General features: G+C 42.2%; 1 protein-coding gene across 1 annotated transcript in view; it reads left to right on the forward strand.

The window, feature by feature from the left end:
* Positions 1-3,114: 3,114 nt before the first annotated feature.
* The window catches only part of LOC104670351 (aldehyde oxidase 4-like), a 71,478-nt gene continuing 57,226 nt past the window's right edge, over positions 3,115-17,366 (forward strand). The window contains 5 exon segments of the mRNA XM_010373554.2: positions 3,115-3,168; positions 5,877-5,934; positions 9,974-10,070; positions 13,038-13,146; positions 16,735-16,861. Of these exon segments, the coding sequence (XP_010371856.2) occupies positions 3,115-3,168; positions 5,877-5,934; positions 9,974-10,070; positions 13,038-13,146; positions 16,735-16,861 (445 nt within the window).

Genomic DNA, 17,366 nt, shown 5'->3' on the forward strand with positions numbered 1-17,366 from the left:
CTGCCCTGTCACAACTGCAAAAGCTAAAAGCCCTTTAAAAAATAAGTCATTCTGTTAAATGCTAACACAGAATGTACTTCTAGAAAGGCCCTTTGCTGAGACCAGTTTGTCAGGAAGCTGCTAGGAGAGGCAGTGAACACAGGCGAGTGGGTGCAGTGCTAGAGAGGCTGGTGCTGTTTCTCAGTCTGACACATTCGTGGAGAACTGCTGCAGGGAGACCTCGTTCCTGAGTGAAAGGAGATCAAAGGGCAATGTCATCCAGCCCTCCACATGGAAGTTTCTTTCAGTTCCTGGAGTACGGAATTCTCCAGGCACTTGGTGGCAGAACAGAGGGTTCCTTTCTTGCAGATGAACCAGAATTGAGAAACACCAAAATTAAGTACAGATTGCAAAGTATGCAATCTGTAATGCAAAGGCATGGAAAAGGCATGGAAATATTTGAGGAAGGCAGTGCATTTTAGACAATCTGTCCCAAGGAACCTTATTCACATCTGGAGGATGCTCTATTTGTCATGCAGGGACAAGTGGTAAGTGCGTGTTTAAACAGCTGGTGCTTTTAGACTCAACAGCATGGCCTTAGGATCAGGTCTCCAGCCCTGCAAGGGCATGAAACTCCCAACCCGACCTGTGTTTCCAGAGAGGACGAGGCTTCCCCACTCAGACAAGGAGAAGTCTGTAGTTTTACACCTTTGGGGAAACAGATCCAAGCCTGCTGATAATGCAGGAGCTCAAGAAATATCTAACTCGAAGGTATAGTTGCTGATTCTCACAGGCTAAGAGTGACAGGTCATCACTGTATCATTACAAGCTTGAACAAAGAGCTGCAGGGCTCCAGAGCAGTTGGTGTTCCATACATGCATATTTCTGTTCACCAGGGAGACACTGTAGCTCCATCTGCTTGAAAAAGACGTCAAAATAGCCTAGACTCAGAACTGTCAACACATCTCTGGAGGGTCGTGCTGGGTCTTCCCATGAAGCATGTCCCATCAGTGGCAAAATGAAGCCAACCCAGCTAGTGATGAAGGTATCTAGGGTCAGGCTCTACAATTTTTGAAAACTTGATGGATAAATTGCCCTAACATTTAAAAGCTGCAATAGTTTCACACGCAGTGGAAACTATTACTCTCTTAGGGTAGACTATTCCAGCATTCCAGGAAAACAGAATTATTCGGTATCTCACCAGATGGTTGAGGAAACAAGCAGTGTGATATTACAAATAGGACTTTCATAGGGCACAGACTCAGGTGTGCAAAACATGTGACTAAATCACTGGGTGCCTCTGATCCCTCATTTGTAAAGTAGGGATTGTATTCCTATCTCAAAGATTGTGATGAAGATTAAATAAACTAATGCACGGAGACGTTTTGCCTGGCATATACTTAAGTACTGAATAAAGGTTAGCTATTACCCACAGTTACACACACAAGTGCATGTGCACACACATGTACACATTTAGATTATATCTCAAGCCCGATCCACCTGGCAGCAGAAACTCAGTCCTCCTCAACGGAGAGGAAACTCAAAGTTCTTGTAGCAGCTTAGAAGAACAATACCTTTGGGACTGACACTCACCTTAGGATGACACTCATCCCTGTCTGCTCTATTACCTATCTTTGTTCCTGGCATCTCTGCCAAGAGTTTCAAAGGACTGTTTTGAAATACTCCACCTGAACGTTACCTAGTTTGTTTGTTTTTGTTGTTTTTGTTTTTTGGGGTTGTTATTGTTGATTTTTGTTTTTTGGGGGGGGTTTGTGTGTTTGTTTGTTTGTTTTTGCATTCCTGCGATAAGAGCTCGACTCCGAAGGCAGGGAGTCCTCACTGATACATGAAGAGCAAGAAAAGAAATTGCATGAGGAAAGCACATCAGCTCATAGTTCAAACTGTCCTGACACAACAGGAACATGACTCTTTTCTAGTACTTTACAATTCCCATGGAGTGTTTGCTTACATCGTCTACAAGCTGGTGACCCTTAAATTGGCATCTCCAGTGTGGACCCCTCCCCTGACCTCCTGATTCCTATGTCTGACTGACATGTGCACTTGGAAGTCAAAAAGGTCCAAGAGAGAACTTTCATTTCCCCCAGTCTTCTCATCCCAGCGAAAGGCACCAACTTTCACCCTGTTGTTCAATCCACAAATCTAGGATTCATCCTTGAGTCGTCTCTTTCCTTTACCCCTCCCATCTAATCTATCAACAGGTCCAGTTGGATCTACCTCCAAAATTTATGCCAAGACTTTCACCTTTTCTCCATCTCTGATGCCACCATCCTATACCCTAGTCCAAGCCACCATCACCTCTAGCCCAGGGTACATAAAAATGGCTTCAGATCTAACCTGCAACTGCCCTCCTACCAGCAATAGTACATTCTCTGTACAATGGAATGCTCTACTGTAAATAACATCACGTTGCATCCTAGCTCAAAACTCTCTGATAGCTTCCCTTCCCACTAGATCCCTCCAAGACCCTTGTCCTGGCCACCAAAGTGTCTCTGACTTTCTGTCAGCACACCTTCCCCAACTCCCCACACTCAGCTGTGCTGACCTCCTTTCTGACACACCAAGCTCCTTTCTTCCTGGGGGCCGCTGTACTTGCTGCTCTTATCCCATGCCTTCTCTTGGTGAGCTTGTCCTTTAGGACTCAGCCCAAGTACATGCCCATACTGACTACCTAAAACTAAACTAGTCTCTCAAGTCACCTTGCATCACCTTACCCTGTCTCCAACAACTATTTTTTTAATTTTAAAAAAAGTTACTTTTATTTACTAGTCCTTGGCTTTGTAGACATTCTCCTGGGGAAACCGGTCTTAGACTCCAAAGGAAACACGTGAAGATGCTGGTTTGACTCATTCATGAAAGAGAAAGACACGGTGCTGCCCAGAGCTGCTGAAAGTGCTCGTGGGCTGGGCGGAAGGAGCCCTGGTTGGTATTCCTGGTCTGGCAGTGCAGCTATAAACCACCCACATCAGGCTGCCACTGTCAGTTTGGGCTTCCTTGGGGCCGACAGGCATCCAAGTAATTACTCTAACATATCTGCTCTTTAAAAGAACAGAAAACAAACACACTCTATCCCAGTGAAGGCTGTGTGTGTGTGTGCGTGCGTGTGTGTGTGGCATGATGCCTTCCCTTCCCCATTCTGATGAGCTGATTTTTTTCGTGAATGGAAGAAAGGTAAGTTTTTGACATGATTATTATGAATTTTCATGTATCGGGGTTGAAAGTCAAGCTTTTTTCACTGTGATGCCACTTCTTATTCCTTTAATCTTTCTCTTCTGTTATTTTCCAGTCATATTGTTAGTTTAAGTTTTGGTGCAAAATTATTAAAGTGTGGGGGCTTGTGTTTGCTTGTAATTTTTCTTTTGAATCCAAAAAGAACTCTTTTACTTGTTATAGTGGGAGTGATATCTGACAGCTGAGCCTCAGGGCATAGTTGTGAAAAACTGTTATCCCCTCTTCATTTGGATATTAGCTCTACCTGAGCTCACCAGCCCTGTTTTCATAGAAGGTATATATGACATTGAGAATGATAATGGCAAAGAACTCTCAGATGATTTTGTTTTGCCTTAATACATTCCCACAGGCTGATTGATTCACCTAGAGGTCTGTGCACCCCTGGCCTGGGCAATACCAAAAGTCAGCAATTTCCCCACCAGTAAGAGAGGTGGCAACGTGAATGCTTAGCTTGTGCCAGATGTTCTGAACTCGGTGCTGTAATGAGTAAATGAAAAGTTTGAGGTGCTTCAAAGTTAGGATGCATATCTAATTGTTTGAGACAATTAGAAGAAAACTAGAGAAATAATAAAAGTAGAAAGTTATTTTAGAAAGTAATTTATTGCCGGGCGCAGTGGCTCAAGCCTGTAATCCCAGCACTTTGGGAGGCCAAGACTTTTGGGTGGATCACGAGGTCAGGAGATCGAGACCATCCTGGCTAACACTGTGAAACCCCGTCTCTACTAAAAAAATACAAAAAACTAGCCGGGCGAGGTGGTGGGCGCCTGTAGTCCCAGCTACTCCGGAGGCTGAGGCAGGAGAATGGCGTAAACCGGAGAGGCGGAGCTTGCAGTGAGCCGAGATCCGGCCACTGCACTCCAGCCTGGGCGACAGAGCGAGACTCCGTCTCAAAAAAAAAAAAAAAAGAAAAGAAAGTAATTTGTTGTAATGGGCCGGGCATGGTGGCTCACGCCTGTATTTTTAGCAGTTTGGGAGGCCAAGGAAGTCAGATCACTTGAGGTCAGGAATTTGAGACCAGCCTGGCCAATATGATGAAACCCTGTCTCTACTAAAAATACAAAAAAAAATTAGCTGGCAATCCAAGCTACTCTGGCGGCTGAGGCAGGAGAATCACTTGAACCCAGGAGGTGGAGATTGCAGTGAGCCAAGATTGTACCATTGGGAATTTTGCCTGTCAGATAGCAAAAAATAGTCGTTTTGGGGAAGCCTATGAACTAATAAACGAGAAAATGAAAGAGAAAGGGCAGAACAAAGAAAGCATGAAGTTAGTGATCCTGAGTGACCTGCAGCCAACTGGAACATCAGAAGAATAATTGCTGAGTGACAATTTGCAATAATTCCATACCTGGAACATTGTATCGGATAAACGGATGTCTTTATAGCACAGCATAGTGTCATCAGGCCATGCTCCCCCAGTGTGGTGGGGGCAGGATGAAGGCATAGTAGACCCGGCATGCTTATCATCAACCCCTACCCTCTGTCTTGTTCCAACCTTGAAATAATTTCCACTGCCACACAATTGTGGTGTTAAAGAAAATACAACTATAAAGCTTTGTTTTGTGTCTGCGGTGCCACTGTACTTAGTCCCTTACACACACAAGATTTAGAGTGGAAGGTTGCTGAGCACATCTCTGACTGAGGAAATCTTCTGAGGACTTGAAAGGAAACTTGGAAATAGGAGGCAATGTATGAAGAAATAATGTGGTTTGTTGCCTTTTTCTGAGATGGTAAAAATAAAAAGAATGATGTCCTCTTTCTCTGGGTTCAGTGTTGCTACCCTTCCAGGCAAGTTTCTGTAATCGCTTCCCTAAGTTCTTGTGCTTATACCCAACACAAGAACTGCCTGCATTCCTCCAGGGCCAAGGAGGGCAGATGTGCCCACTGTAATCCATTGGCCGGAGCAGCCTGGAGCAAGATGTGAGGGGCAGAGCCACAGTTCATATCCCCTGCACTGGCACTCCCACCTCACTGGGGGAACAAGAGCAGCTCCCTGGGACATGCTCAGTTAGTGGCAGAGGCAGGGAAGCAAAACCCTGTATTTTAGAAGTCTCCGGCTCACCTTTTTGATGACTTTCTGTGGCCATGAGTTATCTGAGTCCTTTTAGAAACTCAGTGTCTCTGTGTATCTGTTCCCATTTGGGTCCAGATACAAATGGACCCAAAGCCAAGGAGGAAAAACAATCTGGAATTTATAATTGTCATATATATTAGAAAATTCAGAGATATTGGAATAATATTCCAGTATTTCTTCAAAATTCTACTTCCACCTGTTAACAAAAAGTTTTTTGATGTTGTTGTTATTTTTTTCCTGTAAAGTCACCACCTATTGTAAAGTGCCACTACACTCCAGCCTGGGCGACAGAGTGGGACTCCATCTCAAAAACAAAAACAAACAAACAAATTTCTGATGTATGGGTTGTCTTTGACCTAAGTAGAGTTGCCAGAGTCAGCATATAAACGTACAGTACACCCAGTTAGATTTGAATTTGAATGCAGGGGAAATGCTTATACTTAAATATTATTGTTTATCTGAAATTAAAATGTCATTGAGCATCCTATCAAAAACATGACTCCAAAACAATGGACCGAATTGCCCTAACTTGTTGATATTATCCTCATAAACTCTCTGATCTCATTTCACAATGTAGGTGATAGAGAGGAATGCTGATTCTGAAGTAAATCTACTGTTCTACGTGAGGAAAAGACGTATCCTTTTATTTTACTGTAGTCTGTCTGGACTGGGCAGTAAGAGGGAACATGCTGAGACTTATCTAGGAAGTTGCCTGTGTTTGGTCTAGATAAACAGCCTCGTGTTTCATTTGTACAGTCTAGCTGGAGTGCAGAGAATGCATCTAAATGTGATAGATTCATTTGTTATTTATTGTATTTTTTACTTGAACAAAACCAAAAAAAATCATCCAGTGAACCATGAGTGTCCTCACTTTGGAAAGAGCTTTATGGCCTTTGAGCCCCAAGGTCACCCTGATGACAGCTTCATATTCAGAGGTGTTAATATAAAAAATGTCTAGCCAAGCTTTTGTCTAGCCAAATGTTCAGGGGTGCATGTCAATGACAATAGCATCCCACAAAGACGTTTCACTGACTGGTCCCATACCATTTCATAAACCTCATCACAGGAAACAAACTTTTATAAATATATTTCAAAATTCCAAAGTGTAGCTAATATACTCCCAGCTCTCCACCACTGGTCTTGACTCCCCATTCCTCCAAGACCTGCAATAGACCTTTGGTGAATGCTTCTTCCTGAAGAATTCTGGAGTTTGGGTACAACTATAAAGGAGTAGGAGGGAGTGGTTGTGGTTATACGAATCTGTCTATGAGACAACATCATGCAGAACTACACACAACACATACACATGTGAGTGCTATATGAGAGGTGAAATTTGAATAAGTTCTATAATCTAGTTATCAGGATTGTACCAGTGTCAATTTCCTGGTTTTGATGTTGTGCTGTAGCTCTGCGGGATTTTATCATCTGGGGGAAGCCGGAGGATGAGTATATAGGACAGCTGGTACTATTTTTGCAACTCCCTGTGAGACTAAAGTTATTTCAAAATAATAAGTTAGTAATACATACTTATTGAGCACCTACAAAGTGCCATGCTCTGTGTTAGGCTCTAGGGATCCAGTGATGAACAAGAGAGTATTATCCCCTCTCTCTGTCCTTTTGTCTCCCAACATAAACATCTAAAAACACTATTTCATTGCTCTCTATTCTTTCCTTGCCAAACTTATTTAAGAAATGGTTTGTACCTGATGCTTCATTTTCTTTCCAGACTTCATCTCTCACGACTAAACTCCTTATAGTCCCATTTCCTACCCTATCATTTTACTACTCTGTAGGGGACTGCCTCCTAATGTCCCAATCCACTCACATTCCAGACAGGCTGAATCCCCATTCCCTGCTCCTCCTGTTTCCCATATACCCAGCCTCAACAGCTCAATAGTCAGCCAGCTCTGCCACCCCCCTTTCATATCATTCCTAAATCCACTACATTCTTCACCATGCTTTCTCTAGACATTATAAAATGAAGACATTCATCTATATTGGGAGCGAGCTGAAATTTCACAGACTCCTGAGTAAACGTGGCCAGAACCAGCTTCAGGCAAAACCAACCCTCAGCCTCCCATTTCCCCATCTTTCCCATACCCCCTATCTACCTTTCTTTGTGGTACCTAATATAAATAAGTAGGGCCAGGCGCAGTGGCTCAAGCCTGTAATCCCAGCACTTTGGGAGGCCAAGACTTTTGGGTGGATCACGAGGTCAGGAGATCGAGACCATCCTGGCTAACACGGTGAAACCCCATCTCTACTGAAAAAAAAAAAAATACAAAAAAACTAGCCGGGCGATGTGGCGGACGCCTGTAGTCCCAGTTACTCGGGAGGCTGAGGCAGGAGAATGGCGTAAATCCGGGAGGTGGAGCTTGCAGTGAGCTGAGATCTGGCCACTGCACTCCAGCCTGGGCGACAGAGCAAGACTCCGTCTCAAAAAAAAAAAAAAATATATATATATATATATATAGTTCTGGGCAAACAAGACTCACCTGGCACTTCCAGCCTCCAACTTTTGATTAGTCAATAGTTCTGGGCTGGGGTCAGGGATATTATTTTTAACTTGTTTCTCTAGTGGGTGGTTTGGATGAATAGCTAGTATATGAGGAATGAATATTGGTGGATAAAGAACTCAGTGATGAATGACCAGATTCCATTGTAAATCCAGGTTCCACTGCACACGTTGGCTACCCCATTTAGTCTCAGGACAACTTCTACATATAGGGGGCTGTGAATCTTGGGGGCACTAAGAAAGTTCTCCTGCATAAAGGATCAAGAAACACATTTCTGGCCAGGCACAGTGGTTCACACTTGTAATCCCTGCTCTTTGGGAGGCCAAGGCGGGTGGATCAGTTGAGGCCAGGAGTTCGAGACCAGCCTGACCAACATGGCGAAACCCCATCTCTACTAAAAATACAAAAACTTAGCCAGGTGTGGTGGCGCACGGCTATAGTCCCAGCTACCAAGGAGGCTGAGGCTGGAGAATCTCTTGAACCCTGGAGGCAGAGGTTACAGTGAGCCGAGATTGTGCCACTACACTCCAGCCTAGGCAACAGAGTGGGACTCCATCTCAAAAACAAAAAGAAAAACAAAACAAACAAACAAATTTCTGATGTAAGGGTTGTCTTTGACCTAAGTAGAGTTGCCAGAGTCAGCATATAAACATACAGTACACCCAGTTAGATTTGAATTTGAATGCAGGGGAAATGCTTATCCTTAAATATTATTCGTTGTTTATCTGAAATTAAAATGTCATTGAGCATCCTATACATTGTCTAGCAAGCTTACCTAGGATGAGTCAACAGAAGATAGAAGTAACTGAGTCAGGCACTTCTATTGAGGGTGGAGGGAGGGGGCATCAAACTAGCTGTTGGGGGCCCAGGGGAGAACACAGCTTCACAGAGCTGTTTGAAGGTCTGATCAAGCGAGAAGTGACCTCCATCTTTGAGCCAGATAGCAGCTGGGTTCTTTGATTGGAAATTTCGGGACACCAAAAGGAGAAATAAAGAATTTCCTTGCGTTCCACACCCTATTCAGTAGGCCCTTTAACTAAGGTATGACCCACATTACTTTTAACCTCCTAACTGCAGGTAAAAAGCAGGACTTGCTAGAGCAGTCTAGCGCCCAGAGGTGGCATCGCTGGCTCAAGCTGGGGACAAAAGAACAGAGGAGAGGGATGTGCAGCCCTTCTAGGATGCTGCAGAAAATTTCTCAACTCTTTGCCACAGCTACCAGGAGTATCCTGACCCTGTATTACCTCTTCATGGGCAGCCATTTCCAAGATGAAAATTAATCTTAACCTCTACCCAAGCCGATGATAACCTCCACTCATAAAATGCTTTTTAAACTTCACCCAGAGAAGGTTTCAAGCGAATTCCAGTATATGCTTATAGAACCTAAAGCAGGGGATTTACATATAGTATTTGTTCTCCCTTTATATGCAAACACCTTACAGGAAAAATCCTGTAAAACACCTTTGTTGTTTTACATAACTGGTTCAGGATTGTAACCAATGATTGTTGACATAACTGGTTCAGGAGCCATGGTTATTAAATTAATAATGTCTAGTCCCATAAAAATATAATAGCATTACATTGCAGTACTAGGAAAAGTTAAGCCTCACAGGGGAAATTTTTCTAAGTTCTGCACACAAACCACATCCCACCACCTCTACAGCAATAATGTTACATGGGTTCAGAATCCATTGTCCACAACTCAGAATTCAGCAGGTTTTTTCACAACTCATTTGGATGCAAACCCCAACCTAACTGGCATGAGGCTCTATGTAGTTTTCCTGTATCCTACTTAATGTGACTGTGCACATGTTTCACTGAGGAGACATCAATATGTTTGATTACAAGGTGCTGCCCTAGACCAACTGGGAGTGCTATATTATGACCTTTCTAAAATCTGAACGATTTTAAATTCAGAAATGCATCTGGACCTGAGGTTTTCAGACAAGGCAGAGGAGGCCTGCAAGGATTTCTTCTTACCTTTCATCAGTGAGCTCATTCGTAAGGAAAAGCTGAACAATCTCTCTAAGCAAGAAACCGTGGCCAACTTGGTACAAGACTCAAGAAAATATGTTGCTTGTTATAAGTATGCAAGGGGGAAAATGTAGAAATCAAAGCAGTCTGGGCCCCCCCTTTTCCTTGACTCCCTTCCTTTGAGTTCGTCTTACAGGCACTAAATATTCCTGTGGAGGAGGAGGCTGCGGTGCCTGTACAGTAATGGTGTCAAGATACAACTCCACGACCAAGGCGATCCAGTATCCTTTGGGTTGGCATCGGCCCCTGGCTGCTCTGGGCATGCTTGGGAAGGGTGTGGAACTGCCACTTTTCTTGTCAATGTGCCTTGCGGCCCTCCTCTCTCCAGGTGGCTAATGCACTCATGCTGCCTCTAGGCCTGCTCTCCCTATAACTTCCCAAACTCCAGATCTTTCCACAAACGTTCTTCCCATCAGAATGTATCTACCTTGTGTGCCTATCAGGCTCTGCTCTCTATTGCTGTAAAAACATTTCATTTGCTTCTGAGTAGGAGATTTCAGGGTAAGATTAGGCAAGAATGGTTTAACACAAAGAAATTACCAGGAATATCTTGATCTTGTATTATCTCTTCATGGTCAGCAATTTCCAAGATGAGGATTAAATCTTAACCTCGACCCAAGCCAGTTGTAGTCCTGGTGGAAGATTCAGGTATGCAACATATACTAAGAGTTGCTTGCCTGGAAAGGCTGAATGAGACCTTAAGTCATGCTGTATGATTGAGTCAGCATCTCCTTGACCTAAAAATGTAGTTTTGCTCACTGATTGAATGTGGTGATGAAGGAGTTGTCTAGCATGAGTCCCAAGTTTTTGCCTTAGGTGCCTGGATGGTGCCATTCACAAATTAGGGAATTTGGAAGAGGAAGAGCAGGGAGGGGAAAGTGGTAAGTTTAGCTGTGGAGTAATTATGGGACACCTACAAGGGATTGTCCAACAGCACCGAGATAGACAGGTCTGTTACTTAGAGAAGAGATCTCATCTGGAGCTATGACTTACTGGAAGTTATTTATAACTTCAGTATGTATGGAATGCTTATGGTATACCAGGCACTGTTCAAAGAAGCTCACATATGTTATCATATTTAGACCCCAAAACAACTTTGAGATGGGCGTTATGATCACTCACACTAAGAAAAAAGAGGAAACTAAGACAAAGAGAGTTAAATAACTTGCTCAAGGTTTCACAGGCCAGGTAATGGCAAAGGCAGGTTTTCAGCCCAGGCCACCTGGAAGGTAACAGGAACTGTGGGAGAGCATATAAGAATAGGACACTATAGGCCGGGTGCGGTGGCTCAAGCCTGTAATCCCAGCACTTTGGGAGGCCGAGGCGGGCGGATCACGAGGTCAGGAGATCGAGACCATCCTGGCTAATACGGTGAAACCCCGTCTCTACTAAAAAAATACAAAAAAAAACTAGCCGGGCGAGGTGGCGGGCGCCTGTAGTCCCAGCTACTCCGGAGGCTGAGGCAGGAGAATGGCGTGAACCCGGGAGGCGGAGCTTGCAGTGAGCCGAGATCCGGCCACTGCACTCCAGCCTGGGCGACAGAGCGAGACTCCGTCTCAAAAAAAAAAAAATAGGACACTATAGAACAACAAAAAGAAAAATGGGCAAAGAAAGAAGGCCTCACAAGAAGTAGCCAGAGTTGAAGGAGGAACATTGAGAGGAGAAAGCTCCAAAAAGACAGAGATGGTCACTAGTATGAAACACTAGGAGTGGTCCCGGGACATTGGATTGCTCCCAGAACAATGACAGCTGAATGGTGGAGCTGGAAAGGAAGGTACAGTTGGTATAGATGTGATTGGAAGGCAAGGAAGCCGTAGACAGCTCTTGAAGAAACGACCAAGAAAGGAAAGAAAATTGGGCCAATGTTGGAGGGGCACACAGGTTTTGGATTTTTTTTTTTAGCATAGAAAACATTTGAATTTATTTCTAAAGGCAGGGAATTTGGGGAAATGAAAAGCCTAGACAGAAAGAAGGTAGGAGGACCATTGATGATGGGGCAAATCTATGTGGCACCAAGAGTAGATGGGATCCAGAGATCAGGGAAAGGGAGGAAGAAGGGTTTTGTACACTCCGGGCCTTGTGGAGGTGAGACTGATTGCAAATATTAGTGGCCACAGGCTAGGGGTGGAGGGAGCTCATGGCTCTATTCCCTGCATGAGGTATAAGGGCAAGACTGAGGAGAGCAATGAGCACAGGAAGAGTCATTGAGAGAAAAGGCAGAGGGAGGCGAGATCAAAAGGAAACAGACCTTAACAGGGAGGGAAGCGGAGGACATGAAAAACAAGGATGTATCTGTTGCATGAGGTACCTGGGGCCCACCCTCGTTCTGTACACTAAGCACTCTTCCAGGGTCCCTAGCTAGTTGGCTGGGTGGCTTCCAAACAGCTTTGTTGATTCGAAGGGCTGGGGAAACCACAATCAGCACTCTATGTTTTCTTCAGAAGAATAGCATTCATGCTCCCAGCCTGGGTAGGGAAAGAAAGGAAACATTCCCTGGGAAAGGGGCAATTTCCCATACCTGAAAAGAGTCTGGGACTTAGCCTGAGTGTGTATGAAGAAGCTAAACTTAACTAATGAAGCCTGGACTCCATTCCTAAGCAGGAAGATGGAAATCTGGTGCTAGCCAATCTGCCATGTCATTAACACAGGCGCCAGAATGGGAGAGATGGTCAAGGCAAGGCACAAAACAGTGACTTTCATACTTGGCCATTCCTTAGTTGGAATCATCCAAAGAGCTTTAAAAAGTGATTACTTGATCCCTCACCAGAAGTTCTGTTTAACTGGACTAGGGTACAATCAGAATATCTACAGTTCTTAGAGCTTTCCATGGTTAAGAACAACAGGGCTAAGCTACCCCACGGTGGTTTACTAAGTCGGTAGATTATTTTTATGGTGAATAAAAGGCTTCCTTTCCCTGGAATGAGAAAAAAAAATGGAGAATGAGGGTGTCTTGAAGGTCCTACACAAGGTCTTCATTATTCTTTTCTTCCATTTCTTTCTGCCATTCTGCACCAGTCACACCTAAGTTTTTTCTTGGACACATCCATAAATTTATGGTTTTCTATCTAGCCTGCTCTTATTCTCAGGGAAATACAGTCTCCTGACTCTCCTGGACTGAAATAACTCCCGAGCTATGTTACCCACTCCCCATGATTCCAATGTGTTCTCTTTACCTAATCCCATCACAGCCATTATCCAGCAACGGCGTGCCTGGTACCCATCTGCTCTCTGTATGGGGCTGCAGTCACCACCGTGGAAGGTGTGGGAAGCATCAAAACCAGGATTCACCCTGTGCAGGTAAGAGCAGAATGCAGTCTGGACCAGCTGATGGCATCCCACGTAGTCTAATGTACTCCATTTAGGTCACCACCTTTGAATTCCTTTACGCTTTTAAATTCTCATTTTGTAAGATTCAGTGCTCCATAGCTACAGATCTTTTCAGAGATCTTGTCAAGAGCCTTTCATTGATTTTAATGTATCTTAAACCCAAGACTTTCTCAGCCCTATCCTTGCCCTAAAGTGAAAAAAGAACAATCCAGTTTGACAAGAAAATGATATAACAAATCAGAAGTTTATGGAAAAAACTAGTTGTCCACTCCATTTCAAAATTACTAAATTCTGATGGAGAAGCCAGTTATGCGTACAAATACTCCCCAGGTGCTCTCCAGATGTCTGACAAGTAAACATACAATATGTTACAATGAAATACAACTAAAATAATGAAGCATTTACTAAAACTTGGACAACTTTTAAAAGAAATGGTAATGTAATTGTTATATACTAGAATAGGAACTTCTGCAAAGGTTGAGTTTTAAAGGCAATGTATAGAAAAATTAATTATTAACAGCCATATTTTCCCATGAGATTCCTTCTCTTGGAAGACTGTGGTTAGAACACAAAGCTCTCCTTTCAAGAGCTTTCTACGATGACAATGTCTTACCTTTGATGGGCACTTGTTAACAGTAGAAGGTATTTTTAAAATTAGAATTCTTTTTTTAAAAAAGTATTATGGATACATAAAAGTTGTACATGTTTATGGGGTATATGTGATATTTTCATACAAGCATATACAACATGTAATGTTCAAATCAGAGTAAATGGTGTCCATCACCTCAAATATTTATCATGTATTTGTGTTAGGAACATTCTAATCATACTCTCTTGGTTCTTTTGAAATACACAATAAAACATTGTTAACTATAGTCACCCTATTGTGCTACCCAATGCTAGATCTTATTCCTTCTATCTCACTGTGCTTTGGACTCCTTCTTTATATCCCCCTCTCCACTACCCTTCCCAGCTTCTGGTAACCATCATTTTACTCTTTATCTACATGAGTCCATTTTTTTTTTTTAGCTTCCACATATGAGCAAAAGCATGTGATATTTCTCTTTCTGTGCCTGGCTTATTTCACTTAACAAAACGTCCTCCTGTTCCATCCACGTTTTTGCAAATGACAGGATCTTATTACTTTTTACAGGTGAATGATATTCCATTGTGTATATGTACAACATTTTCTTTTTCCACTGTTAAAAGAAAACTTCAGACAAATTAAATTTAACAGAGTTTAACTGAGCAAGGAAAAAAAATGATTCACAAATTGGGCAGCCTCCAGAGTCACAGCAGATTTAGAGAGACTCTAGGGATGCCTTGTGGTCAGAGCAAATTTATAGACAAGAAAAAGGAAAGTGATGTACAGCAATGGAAGTGAGGTACAGAAACAACTGGATTCAGCTGGATTGGTTACAGCTTGGCTTTTTGAACACAGTTTGAACAGTCAGCAGTGTATGAGTGGTTGAAGTGTGGCTGCTGGGATTGGCTGGGACTCAGCTACTGTTGCAGTAATATACTTCTAAGTCAGGTTTTCAGTCTTGTCTATTGCTAAGTTAGGTTACTGTTCCTCCACAAGAACTCAAATATGGAAGTATGGACATTTCTCAGGCCATATTTAGTTCAATTTAACACCATTTATGTGTTGGTGGACACTTATTAATAGATTGATTCCATACCTTAGCTATTGTAAATAGTGCTGCAATGAACATAGGAGTGAAGATATCTCTTTGATATACTGATTTCCTTTCTTTTGGGTATATCCCTAGAAGTGGGATTGCTGGGTCATATGGTAGCTCTATTTTTAGTTGTTTGAGGAACCTCCAAACAGTTTTCCATACTGGTTGTACTGAGATTCCCACCAACAATGTATGAGGGTTCTCCTTTCTTAACAGAAGATATTAATTAAGTCATTTTACTCTCTAAATCCTGTGTTCTTTTTCTGTGAACTAGGAAGTGTAATTTAGAGGAACAAGTAAAATACTCTGAAGTCATGCTCGTGTGAGTTTTGGTCCTTACTGTAATTAATTAATTGTGTGACCTTGGGTGATTTTCTTGACTTTTCTTCATCTTCAAAATTAGGGTAATAATGGTATCTACTTTAGAGGATGGTTATGAGAATAAATGGTCATAATAATAGGTGTCTTTCAGCCATAAACTTAATGACTTTCTTTCTCGTTAAGATCTTATCCCACACTTGACTCATCCCCTTAACAGTCATAAAAGCACTTTATGCTGTACTGGTCAGATTCCTTTCTCTCAAATCTTGATAGTACAGATAATAGATTTGTTAAGTAGTACCCTGCAGCAAGATTATACTGGCTCATAAAAACTAGTAATAAATTTTGCTTGTACTGGCTCATGAAAACCAATGATAAATTTTAAGGAATTTTGCAAGCCAGTCTTGGAACACAGCCATTATTAAAAATTAAACTATATAAACTTACAATTAAATAATTTATAAAATAATATCAGCCATAGTGGAAATATTTATACTACAAAAAATGACACAAAATACAAATCAGGACTTTTTTTCCTTCAGAAGAGCCAGCTGTTAAATATTTCCCAGCATATTTACAGCATGTTAACATACCACATCTGAAACAACTTGCCATCTAGCAATAAGTCCAACACAGCCATACTTCCCTTTCACATTTGAACAATGGCTGTCCTTTCCATTGAGCCACAGGTGAAGTCTTTGGCTTTCATTTTAGGAGCCATGCTGTTTGGAAAATGTTTATTTAAAAACATTTGAATCGCACTCAAGCCGGCTAGCTGAGCACCCTGAGAGGCATAGGACTGACACAGAGGGACCCCCAGAGCCGTGGCTCACATCTGTATCTTCGTGGCGTAGGGTCTCTGTATAGAGTAGACAAAGTACATTGTCATTTCTCACTCTCCTTTTTCGTTGTTTTGTGTGTTCTGTCATTATATTTGAGTATATAAAGTTATATGTGCATAAATTACCTATGTTACTAGCATGCTGCTAAATAGCACTTCACCATTCTCAAAGCATTCATATTGATTATGGTATTTAATTAATAACAACTTCTATCATATAGATGGAGAAAGGTATAAAAATGACTTGCCAGAGACTACATTAAATGATTTGTACACCTTCATTCATTTATTCCTATAACCATCCTGTAAAGTAGATACCATTATTATCCCAATTTTAAAGATGAAGAAAAGTCAAGTAAATCACTCAAGGTCACACAATGAATGAGTTGAAGTAAGGACTAAAACTCACATGAACATGGCTTCAGAGCATTTTACTTCTTCCCCTAAATTATACTTCCTACTTCACAGATAAAGAAACGAGGATCTAGAGAGTAAAGTGACTTAATTAATACCTGCCACTAGGCTGTTCTTAAGGACAAAAATAATATGCATATGGTTCCAAGAAATTAAAGTGTTTTTCTTCCAGGATATACCTTTCATCTTTTACCCTGAAGTTATTTCTGGAAAGCTAAATATATAAGCTCCACTGCTTATTGTTGTTCAAGGTAGAGAAGCAAGAGGTCTAAAGCATGAATGATGTACATTGTCTCCCAGGAAAGACTTGCCAAGTGTCATGGCACGCAGTGTGGATTCTGCAGCCCAGGGATGGTGATGTCCATCTACACACTGCTGAGGAATCACCCGGAGCCAACCCCTGAGCAGATCACCAAAGCTCTGGGAGGTGAGCATTCTTGAACCTCTGCAGGCAAAGCCCAGGTTAGAAAGTGCCCAAGTAACTAAAAAAGGGTGTCCCAGGCCATGGAGAGAAGTTGTAGCACAGCTTTGGGGTTCCAGGCACCTGGCCAACAGGTAGGCCTCTGTAGTAACTGTCTTGATGCGAGTCCTTTCTACTTTGCCTTAGCAACAGTGATGCCAGAAATTGGGGTGATACTGGTTTCCTCACAAAACTTTTTCCTCTAGTAAAGCCCTTTGTAACTCCGCAAAGGCATTGAAATGGGCTGTTTCTAATACTTTTAACACAATGTTTTCCAAATATGGAAATTTGGATAGTGTGGAAGAATAGAATGTTACTGTTTGTTTGTTTGTTTGTTTGAGACAGAGTTTTGCTCTTGTTACCCAGGCTGGAGTGCAATGGTGCGATGCTAGAGTTATAAATGTTAGGTTCGCTGATAATCTTCATGTTCATATTTTAAGAAAAACAATAATATAAAATAAAGTTCAAAGAA

Source organism: Rhinopithecus roxellana, chromosome 14, assembly GCF_007565055.1.
Source record: "Rhinopithecus roxellana isolate Shanxi Qingling chromosome 14, ASM756505v1, whole genome shotgun sequence".
NCBI classification, from domain to species: domain Eukaryota; kingdom Metazoa; phylum Chordata; class Mammalia; order Primates; family Cercopithecidae; genus Rhinopithecus; species Rhinopithecus roxellana.